This window comes from Electrona antarctica (assembly GCF_951216825.1).
Source record: "Electrona antarctica genome assembly, chromosome: 1".
Lineage (NCBI taxonomy): Eukaryota > Metazoa > Chordata > Actinopteri > Myctophiformes > Myctophidae > Electrona > Electrona antarctica.
The window spans coordinates 24,435,261-24,456,970 of NC_136806.1; the positions used below are offsets into that span (position 1 = coordinate 24,435,261).

General features: G+C 50.8%; 1 protein-coding gene across 1 annotated transcript in view; it reads right to left on the reverse strand.

Annotated features, from left to right (window-relative positions):
- Positions 1-12,725, reverse strand: part of LOC306928609 (neuronal acetylcholine receptor subunit alpha-7-like) — a 76,161-nt gene extending 63,436 nt beyond the window's left edge. Inside the window, exons 1-2 of the mRNA XM_079508847.1 lie at positions 12,666-12,725; positions 12,221-12,380 (exon numbers count right to left, since the gene is read on the reverse strand). Coding sequence (XP_079364973.1) covers positions 12,221-12,380; positions 12,666-12,677 — 172 coding nt within the window. The 5' untranslated portion in view covers positions 12,678-12,725. The remainder of the gene's footprint in view (positions 1-12,220; positions 12,381-12,665) is intronic.
- Between the last annotated feature and the right edge of the window lie 8,985 nt (positions 12,726-21,710).

Sequence of the window (21,710 nt, forward strand, 5' to 3'; positions counted from 1 at the left end):
AACTAAGAAAATCGCTGAAAGAATATATTTTTTTAATGACAGATGTAGTCACTACGACCACAAATGTCCCAAGAAACTAGCTAGCCTAGCCACCGAGTTTGCTAGCGCTCTGGGAGAACAGAGCAGCTGAATTCTTTGTTTTGATTAGGTGGTGAATGGTGCTGGTTTAACCCACGGCTAGAAGGTTGTTTCAACCAATCAGATTGCTTCCTCGAAACGACCTGTGGTATAATTGTTAGTTGTTCACCTGTGTCTAGTCAGTCTATGTCTGATATATGCCCCAGTGTGTTTCAGTCCTTTGTCAGATCGTCATTGTAAGTCATGAGTGTTTAGTGTATTTCCTAGTTTTGCTTCTCTTGTTCCAAGTACCTAGTACCTTTGTTCCTAGTATTCTGAGTCTTGTATATTACTTCCTCGTGTTTGGTCCTGGTCCATTGTGAGTTTTGTCAATAAACTCTGTTCCACTTGAATTCACCCCGCTGCCTGTGCCTGGTTCGTTCTGCATCTGAATCCTACACCTTCTCTGCCCCGCAGAACGATCTGACCCAATATGGACTCAGCAGAACGGCAGCTTTTTCGGAAGAAGGTACAGGAATTCGAATCTGCAGTGAATGGCCTCATCGCTTCACCTCCCAGCCAGCATGTTGAGCTGCTGGGGAGGATTTCAGACCAGCAGAAATGGTTTGGTGAGAGGCCATGGGTGAGCCACTTCGTTCCTCACCTTGATGTGGTCCGGAAGAGGCTGAATAGCTTTCAGCTGTCCAGTTCTGGTTCTCCTGCTTCCCAGCCTGTCAGTCACCAGCCTGCTCTCCAGCCTGCAACCCATTCAATCAGGCTTGGGTATGTAGGCCTCCAGCCCATCTGCTCCGATCTCGCCTCTGTTGACCCCGCGTTCCCTGAGCCGCCGTACGCTGAGACAGTTTCAGCCTCAGACCCAAACATTGGGTCTCGATTAGCCATCTTCAGGGGGAACCGGGCGAGGGGGGCGTGGTCAACATGGCTCGCGCCGCCGTCATCACTCTTCGCTGCCCAGCACCCTGAAGCCTCCGCTGCCCAGCACCCTGGAGCCTCTGCTGTTGCCCAGCGCTACAGAGTCCAGGTCGGCTGTTCCTGCCGACGCCCCGCCAGATGCCTTGTTGTCCGTCTCCGCCGACATCCTGCCGGTCCTGCCAGAAACATTGGTGGCTGCAGCAGCTGACAACCTGCCAGAGCCCTCGCCAGCCGTCTGCATCGACGACCTGCCTGTGCCCTCTGCGCCCTTGCCAGCTGTCTTCACCAATGTCCTGACTGTCTTCTCAGTATCCTCGTCGGCTGTCCATGCTGACTCCCCACCTGAGCCCACGTTGGCTGCCCGCCAACGCCCTGCCTGAGCCCACGTTGGCTGCCCCCGCCAACGCCCTGCCTGAGCCCACGTTGGCTGCCCCCGCCAACACCCTGTCTGAGCCCACGTTGGCTGCCCCTGCCAACGTCCCACCAGATCCCATGTCAGCTACCCCCGCCTCACCAGTGACCTCGTCGGGTTTCCCTGTTGACACACCATGTGGACTTTGTGAACTATTCCCCCTTGTCCCCACCGAAGCCGAGGAAGCACTCCTGCTGCCAGACCCCGGGCCTGTCCTCCAGTTGTCAGAGCCCGGGCCTGCACTACGGCAGCGGGATCTAGGGACTGCACTCCAGCAGCTGGACCCCGGGGGTGCACTTCTGCCACCTGACCCCCGTTCCTCTCTCCCTGTGCTCCGGTCTGCTTGTCATCAGGTACCCCAGCCCATGTGTACACACCCTCTTGAGTCCTTGTCGCCATGTACAATAGCCAAGACTGTTTCTACCCGTTTCCAGCCATGTCTCTCGTCATGTTCCAAGCCATGTTTGTAGCCCCGTAACTAGCTTTGCCCCTAGCCCTCCTACTACTCCAGTTTCCCAGCGTAGCTCCCTTTCTCCGTCTGCCAGCCCCTTTGTTCCCCAGGTCTTAGGCCCTCAGTTTCCCCAGGCTACTTCTAGTCCCCGATCCCCTCTGTTCCACTCTGGAACGTCCAGCCCTCTGAAGGGTGTAGTTGTCCCACCTACCAGCCCGTTAGACCTTCTCCCTGTCTGTCTGTCCGCCTGTCTCCCTGTCTGTTTGTCTGCTAGTGTGTGTGCCAGTCTGTTTGTCCGTCTGTCTACTCCCCAGTCCTCCTGTCGCCCTTCTGACCCCTTTACCCGCCTATTGTATTAAACCTCATGTCTGTCTGCCTGTCTGCTTGTCTGTCAGTTGATATGTCTGTCTCTTGGTTTGTCCCACCTTCTGTCTGTCTGCTTGTCTATGTGCTTGTCTGTGTGTTTGCCCGCCTGCATTCCTGTGTGATTTCCCTCTGTAGTCTTTTCTGTGTTTGTTGAGTGTTTTGCCTTGCCCCGTCCCTGCCAGTCTAGTGTCTAGTCCTGTGCCCCAGCCCTATTTTCTAGCCCCTGGTCCTTTGCCCCAGTGTGTTTGCTTACCAGTATGCATCCATCAGTCCATCCTATTTTATTATTCATGTGGAATAATAATCTTTACCTCTGAGGGTAAAGATTCACCCTTATAGGGTCCTTGTTTACACTCTCCTCCCCTAGCTGAGGATTCTGTGGTTCGAGATTAAAATAAGAACAGAAACATGCTGGTGTGGCATGCTCCACAGAGTAACACCTGCAAACAGGAGATAATACCCTTAGAGGTATATGTGTACACAGAAACACACAGTTACATCAACCTCTACAAACAACAACAAATATTCCAACGCACGCACGCACGCAACCACGCACGCGCACACGCACGCATGCACGCACACACGTGCACACAAACACACACAAGCTTACATGATTACATGCGCACAGTCTTCTGCATGTGATTCTGCCCCATCTGAATGTGTTTACTTGGTCAGTGCTCCCAGATGAGCTCCCAAAAACACTACTCAGACAGACACAACCTATCCGTTTCCAGACAGCCAGAAGGGCTCACACGCATGCACGCACCCACACGCACAGACGCACGCACGCACGCACGCACGCTCACACGCACACACACACACACACACACACACACACACACACACACACACACACACACACACACACACACACACACACACAGGTGTGAGCGCGGGCGTGTGCACACGGGAGGGCTGTTTTAGTCCTGCATACTGTGTAGATGACTGTCTGTCTTACATCAGGGAGATTCAACAACTTTGATTCAACTTTGATTCAACAACTATGTGTCCAGAGACATGGACACATAGTGCAGTAGTACAAAGTCAAATCTACAAAGCTATAACATTTCTTCTACTCTCGTGGCTCCTCCAGATAGTTCCCGTGTACGTGTCTTTATAAATTATTCCAAAGCATTCTGGCATCTTGACAAATTTACATCATGACAAATTAACCAGGCTAGCAATATCTAAAACCTTACTGATCTGATTCTCTGGTCTAAATAAAGCTCAAGGACATTTCAGTGATACAGTAGCTGCAGATCAGTTTGAATGTTCTTCATAAAGCCTGTACTGTAGCTGCCCAAGCGAAGGAAATAAATCTGATCTATGAAGAGGGGACGAATTAATGTTAACTTGTCTTTCTTATTGGTTCTGCTACCAGATCTTTCTTTTTTTGTGTGGCTTTTGCCTTTATTTTATATTTTTTATAGAGGGAAAGACAGTAGGCCGACAGGAAATGGGGAGAGAGATGGGGGGGGGGGGTGATATGCAGTAAAGGCCATCGGGATCGGGAGTCGAGCTTGCGGCACACTGCCAGACTGGATTACCAGCCAAGGTGCCTGGACCACTGAGCCATGGCCCAGGCCAGCTACCAGCCAAGGTGCCTGGACCGCTGAGCCACGGCCCAGGCCAGCTACCAGCCAAGGTGCCTGGACCGCTGAGCCACGGCCCAGGCCAGCTACCACGGTGCCTGGACCGCTGAGCCACGGCCCAGGCCAGCTACCACGGTGCCTGGACCGCTGAACCACGGCCCAGGCCAGCTACCAGCCAAGGTGCCTGGACCGCTGAGCCACGGCCCAGGCCAGCTACCACGGTGCCTGGACCGCTGAGCCACGGCCCAGGCCAGCTACCAGCTCTCTGGACCGCTGAGCCACGGCCCAGGCCAGCTACCAGCTCTCTGGACCGCTGAGCCACGGCCCAGGCCAGCTACCAGCTCTCTGGACCGCTGAGCCACGGCCCAGGCCAGCTACCAGCTCTTTCTAAGTGCAGCTGGCTATAGTGACAGTAGCACCATGGCTCACAGCATGAGTCGTGGTGCTGGTGCTTTTTCTGAAAAATGATTGCTATATCTCTGTCGGGTGGAATATGTTCAAAACTTTAACTGTTCGGGATTCAAATTTAAAAAAATGGCAATAGTAGCAGAACGTGCCGCTTTGTGATGCTTTTCGAGCCTGTGGATCAAGCTAGTCAAATATGGAGGTAAGAGCTTTCTGCCCCACAGCAACGATATATAGCCACCGGTAACTAAGATGATACAGAGGTGTTCCCGGCTTAAAAGGTATAACAACATGTTTGTTTTTGATTAGTTTTCAATGTATTTGATGGCCTTTTCAATGTTGACGTAAAGGGGTCCCGACAGCATCAGTTGTGAATGAGAATTGATAAATTGATACTTCAGGTGGGGAAATGCACATCGGAAATACACGCAGAAGAGTAAGCACGCAAATCCTGATTTATACAACGTTGTCCGATGGACTATACTGTACATCATGCTCATCATGATGTGGATCAGAATAGATGTCAAAAGCATGGGGAGTGGACACAGCAGCATGTGTGTGTCATGGTACAGACTGTCAGTGGCGTGCACAGATAGACACTAGGTGGTGCTAGACCACCTGCCCTTTGCCCTCTGGACAGCAATGTGCCCTTTTGAAAATAAATAAATAATAATATATATATTTTTTGTACAGTGTACACTGTACAGTATGTGGACCATGGTGACATCATGGTATCAATTCTTGATAAAAAAAGCTTCTAATATATTATTTAAGCCCCAAAATCTATAAATCTCACACTATTAAGGCAACCAGTCGGTTCCACGCGCTGCACAAAGTGCCCTTTTTTCACTTGAGCACCTGCCCCTCTAAATGGCTGTGCACGCCACTGCAGACTGTGCCTATTGCCAGGGCATGGAACAATGGTAATCAGAATGCTCTTGAGAATCAGAGTGCCAGGCATGTTGTTCTACATGGTCCGGATGAAACGAAATGGACCACATCAATTAATTGTGTGGAAACCAGACGTGCTACAGTCTACAGTGCCAATGCATATACAAAAACACAGACATTAAATGTATATGTTACAGGGATATTTCACTTTAAAATAAAATAAACATGAATATATATATATTTTATAATATATATATATAAAAAAAGAAAAAGGCAATGGAAAAACCACAGCCCCCTCAGGACATTCAAATGTGCTGTGATTGTTCCATTGCTTTATTAAATCTTTTTATATATATATTTTTGTATGTTTATTTTAGTTGAAAGTGAAATATGTCTTTCATAATATTCACGTACTTAAACATAGCAAAGCGGCGAGAGTATATGGTCAAACAATTATAATTAAAGAAAGATTATGTATACTGTAGCATTAAAAAGAAAGTTGATCCAACAGTGCCCCTAGCTGCCTCATTTAACTTCATATACAGCAAAATCCGGAGTGTTAATTTATAAATACACTCTGGATTTGACAGTGTTGTAATCATTATTAATGCTGATGAAGGTGGTAATCACCTGCCAGCTATGATTGAATTTTATCACATCAGCAAATGAGTTTTCTCATCGTGGGAATACAAATGTGGCTTTGGGGTGACTTTGGAATGCCTAGTCTATCGACTATCGTTCACTCTAGAAGACAATGGTGCTGTGATCCAATGACCTCCAGGGATCAGAGAAGCAGCGTTATGAACCTGGGACGACTGAACAAAGACTGTAATGACAGACCAATGACAAGTAGAGACAACACGACTGCTACGCATACGCAACCATGCCATGGCAACTGAGTGTGTGTGTGTGTGTGTGTGTGTGTGTGTGTGTGTGTGTGTGTGTGTGTGTGTGTGTGTGTGTGTGTGTGTGTGTGTGTGTGTGTGTGTGCATGCCTGTTTAAGTGTACATTAGAAAGAGAATGATAAAAGGACCAAAAAAGACAGAGAGAAAGGTTGAGAAGGTCATCTTCTATCTATAAATGCACCAAGTCTCTGTACGTACGTGTGTACGTCTGTAATCCACATAACTCGACACACAAATTCGACACACGCATTCCACACCCCCGCAGGGAGTGCAGTGCCCGGTGTCGAGTCCGTCATCGGATAGCTTGTTGTCCAGAACAAGCACAAAAGCCCCTGCCCAGGCCCTGGACCCCCCCAAATTAGCCATTGATCACACATGATCACCCCTAGATCTCCATATATGGAGCTGGCCTGTTCTGACATCACAATGATGTTCTTACATCTGCATAGACTCCACAGTCCACATTGGAGAACTCCATATATGGGCATAAATGGGACACATACATAATAACTGGCTGGGGCATATATTTCCAATTTGTATCGTTCCAAGTAGGGCAGTGCCCAACGGCCTCCTGCACTCTAGTAATAGTAACATAGCATAACTGTAGACAAGAGAAAAGCGTGTTAGAGGTCAGACATGAGCACGCACGCACGCACACACGCACGCACACACACACACACAGTCACACAGTCACACAGTCACACACACACACACACACACACACACACACACACACACACACACACACACACACACACACAAAGTCACAAAGTCACACACACACACACACACACGTCTAGTCTAAAGGGAAGATTACCATGGAACTTCCTGAGCAGATTCATGCTTCCCGGGGGGTGAACCTTAAAATGTTCAATTGTCCCATTACCTTTCCCATAACGCCATCCTCTAGACAAAATATCAACATTCTTAGTCCCAGTGGTGAAAGCGCAGGGCCCTAAACATGGCTTGGGACTGAGGACATTCTGTGTCCCCTTGTTGTTGTCGGCCGGGCATAAACCTGTATACAGTATTTCAACTTTTTATGTTTTTCCATAAATCATTGCATGAAAAAGACGTGCACGCACGTCCCACGTGCATGCCGGGTTCAGGACAAACAACAATTTAACAATGATAAATAGAGTCTGCACATGCACTGAAAATGAAAAAGCTCAGCTTATTTATTGCTGTCAATGTTTCGATCAGCTAATATCTTACGATTGACCCTATTTTCTTTTTTGTAAATGAATGCCTTACTTTGTAACAAAAAAGTGGAAGAGAAAGTGAAAGTATGCGGCCCATACTGTCGGAAGCTTTGTCTGAGTACCTGTTGTACTCGTCTGTCTGTATACCCTTGAGATCCCTACTGTCATCAGTATTATGCCCATATTGGAACCCATATATGGGCATACAGTATTGGTTGGATCAGTAGTTCTGGACAACTGGATATCCGAACTAGTCGATGGCGGGCATCGCACTCCCTCAAGTCCTTGCCGCTGAGCACGCCGAGTTTGAAGTTGGTGGCTCTCATATATGCACATGACCAAATGGGCATATAGCGCCTAGCGGTCAGATCTGTGGCAAATCGCGAGTACAGTGCATACACTGCAGAGTGAGTGTACAAATGGACCCATGGCTATAAGTATAGTCTACATCTGCCAGTGCAACCGGAGACTTACAGTAATGTGCATATTTGAACTATAAGGTCAGAACTACTTCAGTAATGTAATGGTCTAATGTAATTCCTTTAATATGAATTACTTGGCTGAGGCATAAGTCAGTCAGAAATGAAAGACCAATGCAAAATCCAAGCTTGGGGTCCGGGTGGGTAGCCTGTCACCTAACCTGTTTCGAGAGAGAGAGAGAGAGAGAGAGAGAGAGAGAGAGAGAGAGAGAGAGAGAGAGAGACAGAGACAGAGACGGCAGGGGAGAGATGTAGATCAAGTGAGGCACAAAAAGATTTTCAAAGACAAAACAACTAAGGGATAAAGCAGGATGGAGGAGACATGCAGAGTGTGAGAGTTCGCATCAATTTTATATGAGGCATCTGAAAACAAGCGGCCACCTTCTACACACTTTCTATATACCGTAGTTGACTGGTCGTGCTTGTCACATGCTTGTTGTGTGTGTGTGGGCATGGGGAAAGGAGGATGTCTGTGTCACATACATTTGCACCATGTTCACTCTGTCTCAGGGAATGAGACATTACCACAAGTGAAGGAGTTGAAGTATCTCGGGGACGGGGTATTGTTCACGAGTGAACAGAGGACGGAGAAGGAGATCAGCCAGAGAATCGGAGCAGCAGGGGCGGTATTGCAGTCGCTGTACCGCACTGTTGTTGACGAAAAGAGAGCTGAGCCAGAAAGCAAAGCTCTCTTGTCTACATGGTCAAGTGTGGGTCATGACCGAAAGAATAAGGTCGCGTATACAAGCGGCCGAAATTAGTTTTCTTCAATGGGTGGATGGCATCTCCTTAATGATAGGGTGAGAAGTTCAGTCACGCGAGAGAGAATCGGAGTTGAGTCGCTGCTTGGAAAGGAGCCAGCTTAGGTGGTTCGGGCAACTGGTTAGGATGCCTCTCGGGCGTCTCCCTAGGGAGGTCCTCGAGGCACGTCCCACTGGGAGGAGACCCCGGGGCACTGGGGCAGACCAAGGCGCAGTTGGAGAAATCGACTCACTGGCCTTGGAATGGCTCCGGATCCCCCAGGAGGAAGGAGGTGTGTGTGTGTGTGTGTGTGTGTGTGTGTGTGTGTGTGTGTGTGAGGGGGGGGGGGGGGGTTAATGGAGTATAGATGGCTGAATTCACAAGAGTGATTTATAATCTATGGCTGAGGAGGTCAAGGCCATAAAACTAGTGGAGATTTAATCCTAATCCACATGGGTAAAACCGGCCAGGCATGTCACAGCTCTGAATTCAGGGCTACAGTGCTAGAAGCAGTGAAACTGCATGCAGAGAAGTCATAAAATAAAATGTCAAATGTCAGACATAATTCATAATTCATAATTCAATACGTTGCGGGCATACTGGCCCCGCCATGACGGGAATAGGAACATGGTATAATGAGGCATGTGATGTGTCTGACGGATGGGAGTACATTTCCCCAACAAGGGCAGAGAAAGAAAAGGTTGAAACACCCATGTGCTATGATTAGTTTTGTGAGGGAAAAGGGAAGCCCTCTGTTTACTTCAGAGAAGGATTGTTAAAATGCCTTTATTAATTAGGACATTACGTTATGCCCTAAGGCATTTAACTATAACAATGCAACAATGCAAGTGGTAAATGGTGCATTTATATAGTGTTTTTATCCAAAGCGCTTTACATAGATTATGCATTGTTTACATTCAACCATTCACGCACTGAATGCGGAGAAAACCATGCAAGGCACTAACCTGCACATCGTGAGCAATTAGGGGTTCAGAGTCTTGCTCAAGGATATTTTGACACTAACTCTCGGGGAGCCCAGGATTGAACTGGGAAGTGGGAACCTCACGCTTCACCATCCAGTCATACTGGCCACTTTACCCCTGAGCCACTGCCGCCCCCAACTGTGTCTGAAGTAAGCCCAAGGGCTTCCCTTTTTCTCTAGAAGAACATAATGAGCACCCAGCTTGCTTGAGTTCACCACCTCAAGCCAGGAGCACCCTGTATCTTTTGCTCTTAATGATTTTGTGTAGCTTTGCATAATTTCAGCTGTCTCTGCAGCTGCCCCCTATGGCCAGATGTGAAAGCATTTGGACGTGAAATAACGTGATTCCAATTTGGGGTTGATTCGTTCATATTATAATTAAGGCCTTTTTTAAGAAATAGGCCCCTCCTTTTGGAAGTCAATTACAGGCAGACGTTAATAACCAAATAGCTGTTTACCCCATATGGGTCCAAGGAATCTATTAAATGACTTACTGTATACGGTACAATAGGCCAAAAGGTTAATTGATCGGTCAAACAGTTTGAGAATTAGTTGAGGAGTAATTCACACACCGCACACACACACCCACACACACACACACACACACACACACACACACACACACACACACACACACACACACACACACACACACACATACACACACACACACACACACACACACACACACACACACACTTTGCCTACAATAGCAGATTGAACCACTTTTGACCCTACATTCTGTGAAAATAGCAGATCTACAACCTCACTGAACAGCTATAACTTCTGCAAAGATATTTAGTTCCGAAGGGGAAAAGGAGTGGACCAAGTATCCCAGACCCTGGGGGACTCCGGTCAATATAGCCTACAGTATATGGTTTAAAGGACAACTTTAGTTTTTTTCAACCAAGGTTCATGTTTTAGGTTGTTATTAGAGAAACTAAAAGGTGGGTGTTCATTTTCTTTCATTTGCTGCTTTCTTTCGTTTTAGGGATTTTTGCAGTTTTTGACAGGGGGGCGGGGGCATTCGAACATGGGGCTAAATATGTATTGTTTTACAAAATGTTATGGCGATTTATTTTTGTATTATTTACTATAGTCCTACTAGACTCCAAGAAATTACATCTGGCCACAAAAGATCACAGGATCTATTGAATGTGACAAACTGACATATTGAGCCTATACACACACACACACAGAGCCTTCCCCCAGTAGGCTACCTTCACATTCAGTAGATGCTGTGATCTTCCGTGGCCAGATGTAATTTCCTGAGGTCTATTAGGACTATAGTAAATAATACAAAAATAAATCATCATAACATTTTGTACAAAAATAAATATTTAGCCCCATGCTCGAATGCCCCCGCCCCCCTGTCAAAAAGAGCTAAAATCCCTAAAACGAAAGAAAGCAGCAAATGAAAAAAAATTAACACTCATCTTTTACTTTCTCTAATAACAACCTAAAACATGAACCTTGCTTGAAAAAAAACTAAAGTTGTCCTTTAAGTGTTTAAGCCATGCTAACGCCATGGACCACTAGCTTTCATGAGCAAGTCAACATGGCTATAGCACATGTGCCTGTATGTGTCTTATACGTTTAGCTGTGTACTGTAGTCCAAACATGAACTACTTCAATAATCCCAAATTGGGGTGATAGCTAAGTGCTGTCATTCCCCTCCTGTTCTGTCACTGTCCAATAAAGGCTTCAACCCCACCACCACCACCACCACATTTCCTCCCCAAACTAAGTATCCTCTCTTGAACCTTCTAGTGTGTCTTTTTGGCAGACTACAACAGGCAGTGCAGATGTGCAGGCAGTGCAGATGTGCACAGAAGCTTCTCAGTGGTAAGCTGGTTGTTAGAGCTATAAACCTCTAAAGCCCCATCAGCAATCCTGTTTTCCTCCATGCCTCAATTAGACCAGACTCTAAAATAACCCTAGAAGACAACCTTGGGCACTTTGGATATTCTCTCTTTCTATTTGTCTCATGCACTTTCGTCCTGCCATTCCTTCACTCCCATCAATCATCTTTCACGGCTTGCACTTACAACTTACACTTACACTGATGATTTGCGTTAGTGGTCACACAGGTTATGTCCTTAACAATACAAAATTAAAAACACATGACTTTGATCCCTAATTAAACCTCAGTAACCACTCTATCACATATTATTATTCCCCACCTAGACCATCATCATTATCATTCCTATGGAGATGATGATGATGATCCTACATGCAAGCACATGCAGCCTCACCTAAACAAACACATGGATGAACGCAGCAAAATAGGCTATACACTCAGATCTGTGTCTAGAATGTTGCTTAATGATACATGATGAGACATCTCGTTTTGGGATGATCCCACTAGCCAGCCTATAAGTCCCCAGGACCTTTTTATGTTATCCTTTTAGTGTTACTTTCCATGCTGTTTACTTTGACTAATACATACATCAATGAATCAATGAATCAATGAATCAATGAATCAATGAATCAATGAATCAATGAATCAATGAATCAATGAATTAATCAATAATCAATCAATCAATCAAAATTTCAAAGTGAGCTATACATTTAGGAGTAAGTAGCTAAAAACAGAGGGGAGCTTTATTATTTTCTTTTGTTTTGTAGTGAGACAACTTCAAAATCTATATAAACATGTAGGCTACCTATTCCCATAATTGTGCAAACTGTAGGATATTAACAATTCAAATTAAAGTATTTTAAATATCAAATCATATTCAACATGTAGCCAAGCATTTTTTTCCCTCTCTGTTTTGATAAGTCAAGTCCAAACTAGGCCTACCTCTGAAGAGAAAGGTCATCCAAATATAGAATCCAACTGGACCGAGTCCCCGAAACTTAGGACACCGCATGCTGGCACCGTTCACCCGGACTCGGCAGCAAGCTCTCAGTGTGGGATAGAAAGGAAGCTGCGCTGGCTTAGCTGTGATGTGAACGTGTGGCTGTAAAGAGGAGGAGGAGGAGGAGGAGGGGAGAGGCGGATGATACAGACAGACAGAATGAGTGAGTAGTTGAGATTGGCGCGTTCACGCTTAAACAGTCCCCTAAACTATGAAGCGAAGTGTGAATAGTGGGGCGCGCACAACAACATGCAGGCATGGATGGGGTTTTAATGCATGTGTGCCTACAGTGCAGTCTACAACGCAAAAATAATAATTATAGACTAAACTCAGCCCACTGAAATTCGCGATTTGAAATGGGATTCCAGACTTTAATGTCATACATACTTGTCTTGTCATGAGTTTTCCTCTGCCTGCCCTGGCGCACACCTGCAGGCTGCCGCAGCCCTCGACTGTCCCAGCGGAGCCTCTTGAATCGATTCGTAGGCTATGGGGCCTACGAGGCTATTCGGGCGCCTCGTTGGAGGCTATAGGGCGGAATAGTAGAAATGAGAACTTATGCATGTTTCTAAAAACAAAATATCCCAATATACTAATGCACAAAATATCATCGCACTCTCATGAACAGATATATCTTGCCTGCACCAATGGAAATTAAGCTTAATACAGCCTGCACCTGTCGTACACCTGCACTCCGGCCTACTTTTCTTGGACTCACAGGCCTAGGCCTACTACAGTGTAACATCCTACAGTGCAATATTATACTTTTGTGTCTTTTAGTGTAGAGCTTGTATTTCTATTGTTACCTGTTCTACTTTGCATTGTTCTATGTTGTCTTTCCCACTGGCTGCAGCTGTATATAATGTGTAATCAGTCCTCCTCGTGTGTATATTGGTCTTGTTCCACAGTCAGTCCTTGTCGAGTCATTGTTTGTGTCACGTGTCATGTTTAGTGTTTGTGTTTGTGACGTTTTCTCGGCGTTTTCTCATTTAATTAGCTGTTGAGTTTTGAACTCTGCATGCATGCCTTGCTGTCCTGCATTTGGGTCCTCACCACACCACCAGATCGTGACAGTAGAACATGTACCCGCACACTAAATAAATAAATGAATGAATGAATGAATGTATTAGCCTGGCTAATAAGCCAGACCGAATCAGCCGTTGGCACAAAAAAAAATTGCCGACAGTGTGATTTGAGTCTGGCTTATTAGCCAGGCTATGAATGTATGTCCACATAATTATTGGAAGATTCGTTTAGAACTGTCCATGGTGCTGAAATGATTTGCTTTGTAAGTGGTGTTTTGCTTATAGCTACAGTCTACAGATTGCATTTAAGTGTATAGAAGCCTGCTGATTGATAGCTGCAGGGGCATCTAACCCTTCAAACCAAAGCAATAGGCTACACAGCCTACAAAATGGATTTAATAATCTGTAATCACACACAAATAGGCCCGTATATCCTTATTGGCCATTTTAATTGTGTGTGGCAAGAGTGGTAATAATGTTTAGAAGAGACCCAAAAAAAGCATATTTTATACAAAAACGATAAAAAAAATGTACACAACCTAAAATGCATTTACAACTTAATTACGGAAAGCGTAACAGGCTGAGGTGTTGCTGTCAGCCTCTTGCATCCAACTATAGACTTGATTAAATGTACTATGGCACTTTACCACGGGGGGTGCAGTTGATCTCACCGTGTGTGTGTGTGTGTGTGTGTGTGTGTGTGTGTGTGTGTGTGTGTGTGTGTGTGTGTGTGTGTGTGTGTGTGTGTGTGTGTGTGTGCGCGCACGGCGCGCCTGGCTGCCTGCCTGCCTGCCTGCGCGTCAGACAGTGTGTCTGACACTTACTCTAAGGCCTGACACTGTTGCCCCAAAACAACACATTTTCTCTCCATGTGTTGTCTGCTCTCACACACACTCTATCTTACTTTTCCTCCTGTGGGGGAGTCTCTCTCAACAGAGACAGAGCTGTAAACACTTATTAATACACTATCTCACACACTGGGGAGAAAGAATCACACTGTGTGATTGCATGAACTCACAGACGGCTCACCATAAGCACACCACACAGCCATTTGCATGGAAAAAGTCAGAAAATGTGCGCACACAAACACACACACACACACACACACACACACACACACACACACACACACACACACACACCACACACACACACACACACACACACACACACACACACACACACACACACACACACACACAGATCGAATGAATCTGAGTTTCACACTCTTGTGTTTTCACTTCATTGGCTGCCTTCAACCACTAAATAAATTGAAAACCTTCCTGCACATTTACATCTTATTCTTATTCAGTCAAACAGCCAAACCTTAGTTATTCACACATCAAAGTGCAGTCTGAGCTTGATGGCTGTGGTTCTAAAGGATCAATGAATTATTCTTTGTCCTGTTAGTTGATCCATGCAAGTGCAAACTGTTGTAATTAATCTTTAATTTGTCGTGGTTGTGTCACACACTGCAAAGAGCATGATACAAACTATTGATTAAATATAAATCAGACTTTACTTTGTTGTTACCAGACCAAAGTACAATGGCATTGATGAATTATTCTGGTGTGCATTGCTGGATTGAGACACTGCCGGATGAGGGCGTGTGTGTGTGTGTGCTTGCGTGCGTGCATGCGTGCGTGCGTGCATGCGTGTGATGCCGTAGGTGCGTGTGTACTAATGGGAACCAATGGTTAAATTCAGAGCTATGTGGCCCATTAGCCTGGTAAACCATCCTGGTCATGTGAATTCGCATTATCATGACTGTGTCTTCTGCAGACCGGTCTGACCCCAATCGATGGTGTTTTGCAGAAACCAACAGTGTCTGTCAATCACAGGGCCTTGAGTGCAGATGCTGATTGGCTCTTCCACTTTTTGGTTTTCATCAAACACACGCTTGGGGCCAGACTGGTCTGCAGAAGAGACAGATAATGTGAATTCATGCGACCGTGATGGTTACCACCAGGCAAGTGGCCCATTGATCAGGATCTTCAGTTTATCAAAGGGGTTTGTGAAGATGTTCCGTTTTATTTATTTTTATTTATGTAATTAATACCTATTGTGGCTGCTGCTGTGGCTGATTGGCAGGATGGAGCTGGAGGGATCGTCAGGGAGATTGGGCCACACCTGGGCCTGGTGTGCATATATAAATATCTGCCATTTTCTCTCTCCTCTTTTCCTCATGCAGGTTATTGGGTTTGGAAGGCCGTTTTTTATTTCATGCACTACAACATTCACATTCCTGTCTGTTTCAGCAACACACTCTTGCGAGGTCTAGCAAGTAGCAACACTGTTCATGGGACATTCGCAAGATCTTGCTTTCACGTGGAGTGACCCCGGCCCCGGAAGTGAGTACCATTTTGTACTATTGGTGAGGCATGGAACTGGAGGAATTGGCTCTCTTTCAAAATCTACAAGCTCACAACGTGGCGTGAAGCGAGTATTGAACTTTCTTTTTTTTTTTAAGTTTGAAAACGTCACGCCCAAATTAGGGAAGCCAGGATTAATGTGGTTAATAGAAAGGATGTCTTAAATGAGAGCCTGCGGGTTTGGTCATGACAATGGATGTGAATTTATTGTAATGCACTGAAACCTTTCACAACAAGTCTGAAGTTATTTGCACTTATTTGCATCTGTTCCTGGAAAAGTTTGCACCAAAGGTGGGGGCAGTGATACACATGGATGTAACGTAGAGTGGGGATAGATCTGGCAATGCGACAAGACTACACATAAATTAATGATGTCCACAGGCTGAAATAGTCTGTATAGTCATAAAAACAATTCTAATGTCTTCATTCTAAATGGTAGGATAGTCTTGTCTTCACAGCAAACACAAATAATTCCTCAACATCAATATTCTTTAACTCTAATAACATGCTCTGCCACATGTCATTTTACATTTAAGCATCTCATTTGTAGTGCAAAACGTGGTTCAAAACCTGCCCATCAGAAATATTATTAGAATCCAAAACAAAACGCATCTAAATATCTCTACAGTATATGCACCCTTAAGCACCATGGAGAGCTACCAGCTTCCAGCTTTACTTTTTGATCAGTGCCTCCGCAGCTCCGCTCCATTAATGTAGTTGTGTTCAACGTAGATTCAGGAGTAGATACCACCCACTGCTCAACCTAATCACTCCCCTCCCATATCTCCTCGTCAAGTCCACCTGCGTCTCCACGGCCGCACAGCCAATCACGTAACATTACCCACAGCATAAATACACACCTCATATCATTACTTACCTGTTTGATACCGCCTCGCGCTGTCAAAATTCCAAACCATTTGATACGCTTCACGCTGTCAAACCGCCAGGTAAAGCCTCTTTGCATTTCCTCATTTACGTTCCACTCATTCTCGTTCGGTCGATGCACATCATTTGTCACATTCCCAGCACTGTTGCTAAACACAGCTAAAGTTAAGACTAGTCCAGCAGTGCAAGTGAGTTCATAACGGGTAGTTTATAAAGTCCATTCCGCTCGCTCCGTCCGTCGCCGCCAAGGCCGACGGGCTCGAGTTAGATGTCCGACGCAGCAGCCATCTACATCGAGCGAAACCAGACTTTAACAGCCTCTACGGCAAAATGCATTACCCACCCAGCTAACATGTCCACGTGGGGCCCATGTGGGGTGCATGCGTACTTTACGGGTTCCAGGTGGGCACCAGCTGACAGTCCACCTGGGGCCCGTGTGGGGTGCGTGCATACTTTATGGGTACCAAGTGGGCACCAGCTAACACGTCCGCCCGGGGCCCATGTGGGGTGCATGTATACTTTATGGGTACCAAGCGGGCACGGGCCAGAACTGGGCAATTATAACACAGTTAACTGGCCGTTTGCTGGGTATCACCGGACATCATCGGTCACCTACAGGGCTAGCTCCCGTCAGCCTGACGGCCCAGCTAAGCCGACCCGTTCGAGGCCTACCTGGCTCACCTCCGCTCCCAGCGCCCAGCCACCGTCGGGGCCACGCCCACCCGGGCTCCTCGCACCGGCTCCGCCTCCAGTCCCCTGGTGGCTCCTCCCCACCCCCCCCCTCCCTCCCTCCTCTCCCTTCCCCCTCCTCCCGGCGCCGAGCGCCCCCTTCCCCCCACTCCCCGGATCGGCACACACTGCCGCATCCACACTCGGAGCAGCGCATCGCGCCCTCCGCCCCTTCCCCCTCCCACCCTCCTCCCCCTCTCCCTGGCGCCGAGCGCCCCCCATCCAGTCTTCCCTCCCCAACCGCACGGACAGCACCGAGTGCGTCCCTCCCTCCCCCCTCCCACCCTCCTCTCCCTTCCCCCTCCTCCCGGCGCCGAGCGCCCCCTTCCCCGCGCTCCCCGGATCGGCACTCAGTGTCGCATCCACACTTGGAGTAGCGCTTTGCGCTCTCCACCCCTTCCCCCTCCCACCCTCCTCCCCCCTCCCCCTCTCCCCGGCGCCAAGCGCCCCCCACCCCGTCTTCCCCCCCCAACCGCACGGACAGCACCGAGTGCGTCCCTCCCCCCCCACCCCTCCCACCCTCCTCTCCCTTCCCCCTCCTCCCGGCGCCGAGCGCCCCCTTCCCCGCGCTCCCCGGATCGGCACTCAGTGTCGCATCCACACTTGGAGTAGCGCTTTGCGCTCTCCACCCCTTCCCCCTCCCACCCTCCTCCCCCCTCCCCCTCTCCCCGGCGCCAAGCGCCCCCCACCCCGTCTTCCCCCCCCAACCGCACGGACAGCACCGAGTGCTTCCCACCCCCAACCGGCACCACGTGCACCCCCATTCGTCCCCATCCCAGGCCCACGGCCATCCCCAGGCTCACGAGCAGCCTCCCCCCCCCCAATCGGCACCACGTGCACCCCCATTCGTCCCCATCCCAGGCCCACGGCCATCCCCAGGCTCACGAGCAGCCTCCCCCCCAATCGGCACCACGTGCACCCCCATTCGTCCCCAACCCAGGCCCACGGCCATCCCCAGGCTCACGAGCAGCCTCCCCCCCCCCCCAACCGGCACCACGTGCACCCCCAATCGTCCCCATCCCAGGCCCACGGCCATCCCCAGGCTCACGAGCAGCCTCCCCCCCCAATCGGCACCACGTGCACCCCCATTCGTCCCCATCCCAGGCCCACGGCCATCCCCAGGCTCACGAGCAGCCTCCCCCCCCCAATCGGCACCACGTGCACCCCCATTCGTCCCCATCCCAGGCCCACGGCCATCCCCAGGCTCACGAGCAGCCTCCCCCCCCCCCCCAATCGGCACCACGTGCACCCCCATTCGTCCCCAACCCAGGCCCACGGCCATCCCCAGGCTCACGAGCAGCCTCCCCCCCCCAACCGGCACCACGTGCACCCCCAATCGTCCCCATCCCAGGCCCACGGCCATCCCCAGGCTCACGAGCAGCCTCCCCCCCCCAATCGGCACCACGTGCACCCCCATTCGCCCCCAACCCAGGCCCACGGCCATCCCCAGGCTCACGAGCAGCATCCCCCCCCCAATCGGCACCACGTGCACCCCCATTCGCCCCCAACCCAGGCCCACGGCCATCCCCAGGCTCACCAGCAGCCCCCCCCGATCGGCACCACGTGCCTCCCTCATCAGAACGTAGGCGCCCCCGGTCCCCCCAATCCAGGCTCACGAGCAGCCTCCCCCCCCCGATCGGCACCACGTGCCTCCCTCATCAGACCGTAGGCGCATCGCGCCTCCGGTCCCCCCAACCCAGGCTCACGGGCAGCCTCCCCCCCCCCCCCCCCCCCCAGGCTCAGCGCGTCGCGCAGCCTCCCCCCCCCCCCCGAACGGCACCACGTGCCTCCCTCATCAGACCGTAGGCGCAGCGGGCCTCCGGCCTCCCCAACCCAGGCCCACCAGCAGCCCCCCCCCCCCCCCCCCCCCGAACGGCACCACGTGCCTCCCTCATCAGACTGTAGGCGCAGCGCGCCCCCGCTCCCCCCAACCCAGGCTCACGAGCAGCCTCCCCCCCCCCACCCCCGATCGGCACCACGTGCCTCCATCATCAGACCGTAGGTGCAGCGCTCCTCCGGTCTCCCCAGGCTCAAGGGCAGCCCCCCCCCCGATCGGCACCACGTGACTCCCTCATCAGACCGTAGGCGCAGCGCGCCCGCCCTTCCCCCAACCCAGGCTCACGAGCAGCCTCCCCCCCCCCCCCCCCCCCCGATCGGCACCACGTGCCTCCCCCATCAGACCGTAGGCGCAGCGCACAGCACAGCCTTCGCACCAGGTTCAGTGTGTCAAGCAGTCTCCGCACCAGGTTCAGCGCATCGTGCAGCCTCCGCACCAGGGTCAGCGCAGCACGCCTCCGGTCTCCCCAACTCAGGCTCACGTGCAGCCCCCCCCCCCCGAACGGCACCACGCCTCCCTCATCAGACCGTAGGCGCAGCACACCGCACAGCCTTCGCACCAGGTTCAGTGCCTCAAGCAGCCTCCGCACCAGGTCCAGCACAGCGCGCCTCCGGTCTCCCCAACTCAGGCTCACGTGCAGCCCCCCCCCCCCCCCCCCCCCCCCCGAACGGCACCACGCCTCCCTCATCAGACCGTAGGCGCAGCACACCGCACAGCCTTCGCACCAGGTTCAGTGCCTCAAGCAGTCTCCGCACCAGGTTCAGCGCATCGTGCAGCCTCCGCACCAGGTGAAGCGCATCGCGCAGCTCCGCCCCAGGTTCAGCACGCAGCGCAACCTCCGCCACCGTCCCAGCGCATCGCGCAGCCTCTGCCCAGGTTCAGTGCATCACGCAGCCTCCGTCCAGGTTCAGTGCATTGCAGTTCAGGGCATCGCGCAGCCTCTGCCCCAGGTTCAGCGTGCCGCGCAACCTCCGCACCAGGTTCAGCGCATCGCGCAGCCTCCGCACCAGGTTCAGCGCATCGCGCAAACCTCGCACCAGGTTCAGCACTTCGCTCTACACGTAGCCAGCTCTACATGTAGCCTCCTTCGCCTCAGCCCAACGCGCCCTCTCCATCTCCCACCCTCCTTACCCTCCACCTCTTCCCGGCACACTAAGCGCATCCTCCAACCGACCAGCACAGTGCGCCCATGCGGCAAGCCGCCCACGCTGCGTCGTGCTGCACCCTTCCCCGGCGCAGCACAACGTGCAGCCTCCAGTCGACCAGTGCATCACCCACCCCCCCCCCCCCCTCCCCCGGATCAGCACCACGCGCTTCCGCCCTCAGCATACCGGCACACAGCACCAACGGCCCCCCCTCCCCCGGTCCAGCTCCATGGGCATCCTCCAGTCGACCAGCGCAACGCGCCCCAAGGTTTCCTCCAAGCAGACCACACCATTCCTCAAGCAGCCTTCGTTCCACGATCACTCCGACCCATCACCATCGGGCGTCCCTCAAACAGCCCACACCACATGCTCTCGGGAACCCATCACCCCCACATTTTCCTTCAGGCATGCTGAAAGCCATCACACACACTTCACAAGCACGCCGGCCACTCCCAGATACCCCCCCCACCTCCCGATCGCCCCGGCAGGCGTTTCAACGCAACCCCCCCACCTAACAAACACGCCGACGGGCGTGGCAACGCACCCCGCCCACTCCCAACCTCTCCCTCCTACCCCCACTCAGGCAGGCGCTCCGCGTCTCACCCAGGTTAATACAACCCGCCGCCTCCTCCCACCTTTCCTACGAGCATGCCGGCAGGCGCGTCAACGCACCTCGCCCGTCCATCAACCGCATCACGTGCGGTCCACCCAACAGCCTCTGCCACGTTCTTTCGGGGCCAAGAATGGTTGCACGAAGCATCCTAATTCACTAGGCCAACACAGTCAGTCAACACCCTCGACAAAGGCAGATTCCAAAGCTTCTCCCCCGACGTCTCCACCATCGTCCCATTCCTCTCCCACTGCCATTCACGCCTCCATCTCCGCCCCCCTAACCCGCACGTCCATCTCGGCGGCACCTACTTCTTCCGCCCGCCGGACGGATCTCCAAGCCTCCACCTCTCACCCTCTCATCTCCTTGCCGCCTCGCAGCCTACAGCGCCACAACGCGCTGGTTCCGCCACGTCGCCTTCCCCTGACGTCAGACCTGCTCCGTCTCCGCCTACAACTCTCCCCCGCCGGTTACCTCACCCTGATCTCCCCCACGCAGGAGCGCACGTCCCTGCTCGCCTTCTTCGGCTTCCCACGGCGTTCCGAGGGTTCCACGTCCTCTTCGTCCCGGTACGACCCCTCACTCCACCCGAGCCTGTCCGACATCACCTTCCATTCCTCCGAAACCCTCACCTTCACGCTCAAACGGAGCAAGACGGACCAGCGAGGGCGTTCTTCCTCCATCCACCTATTCAAGACAAACTCACCACTCAGTCCTTACGAACCCCTCCTCCGCTACGTCACCACGAGACGATCCTGCCACGCCAACCCTCAAGACCCCCTATTCATCACCGAGTCCGGCTCCGTCGCCACCCGGTTCTGGTTCCACC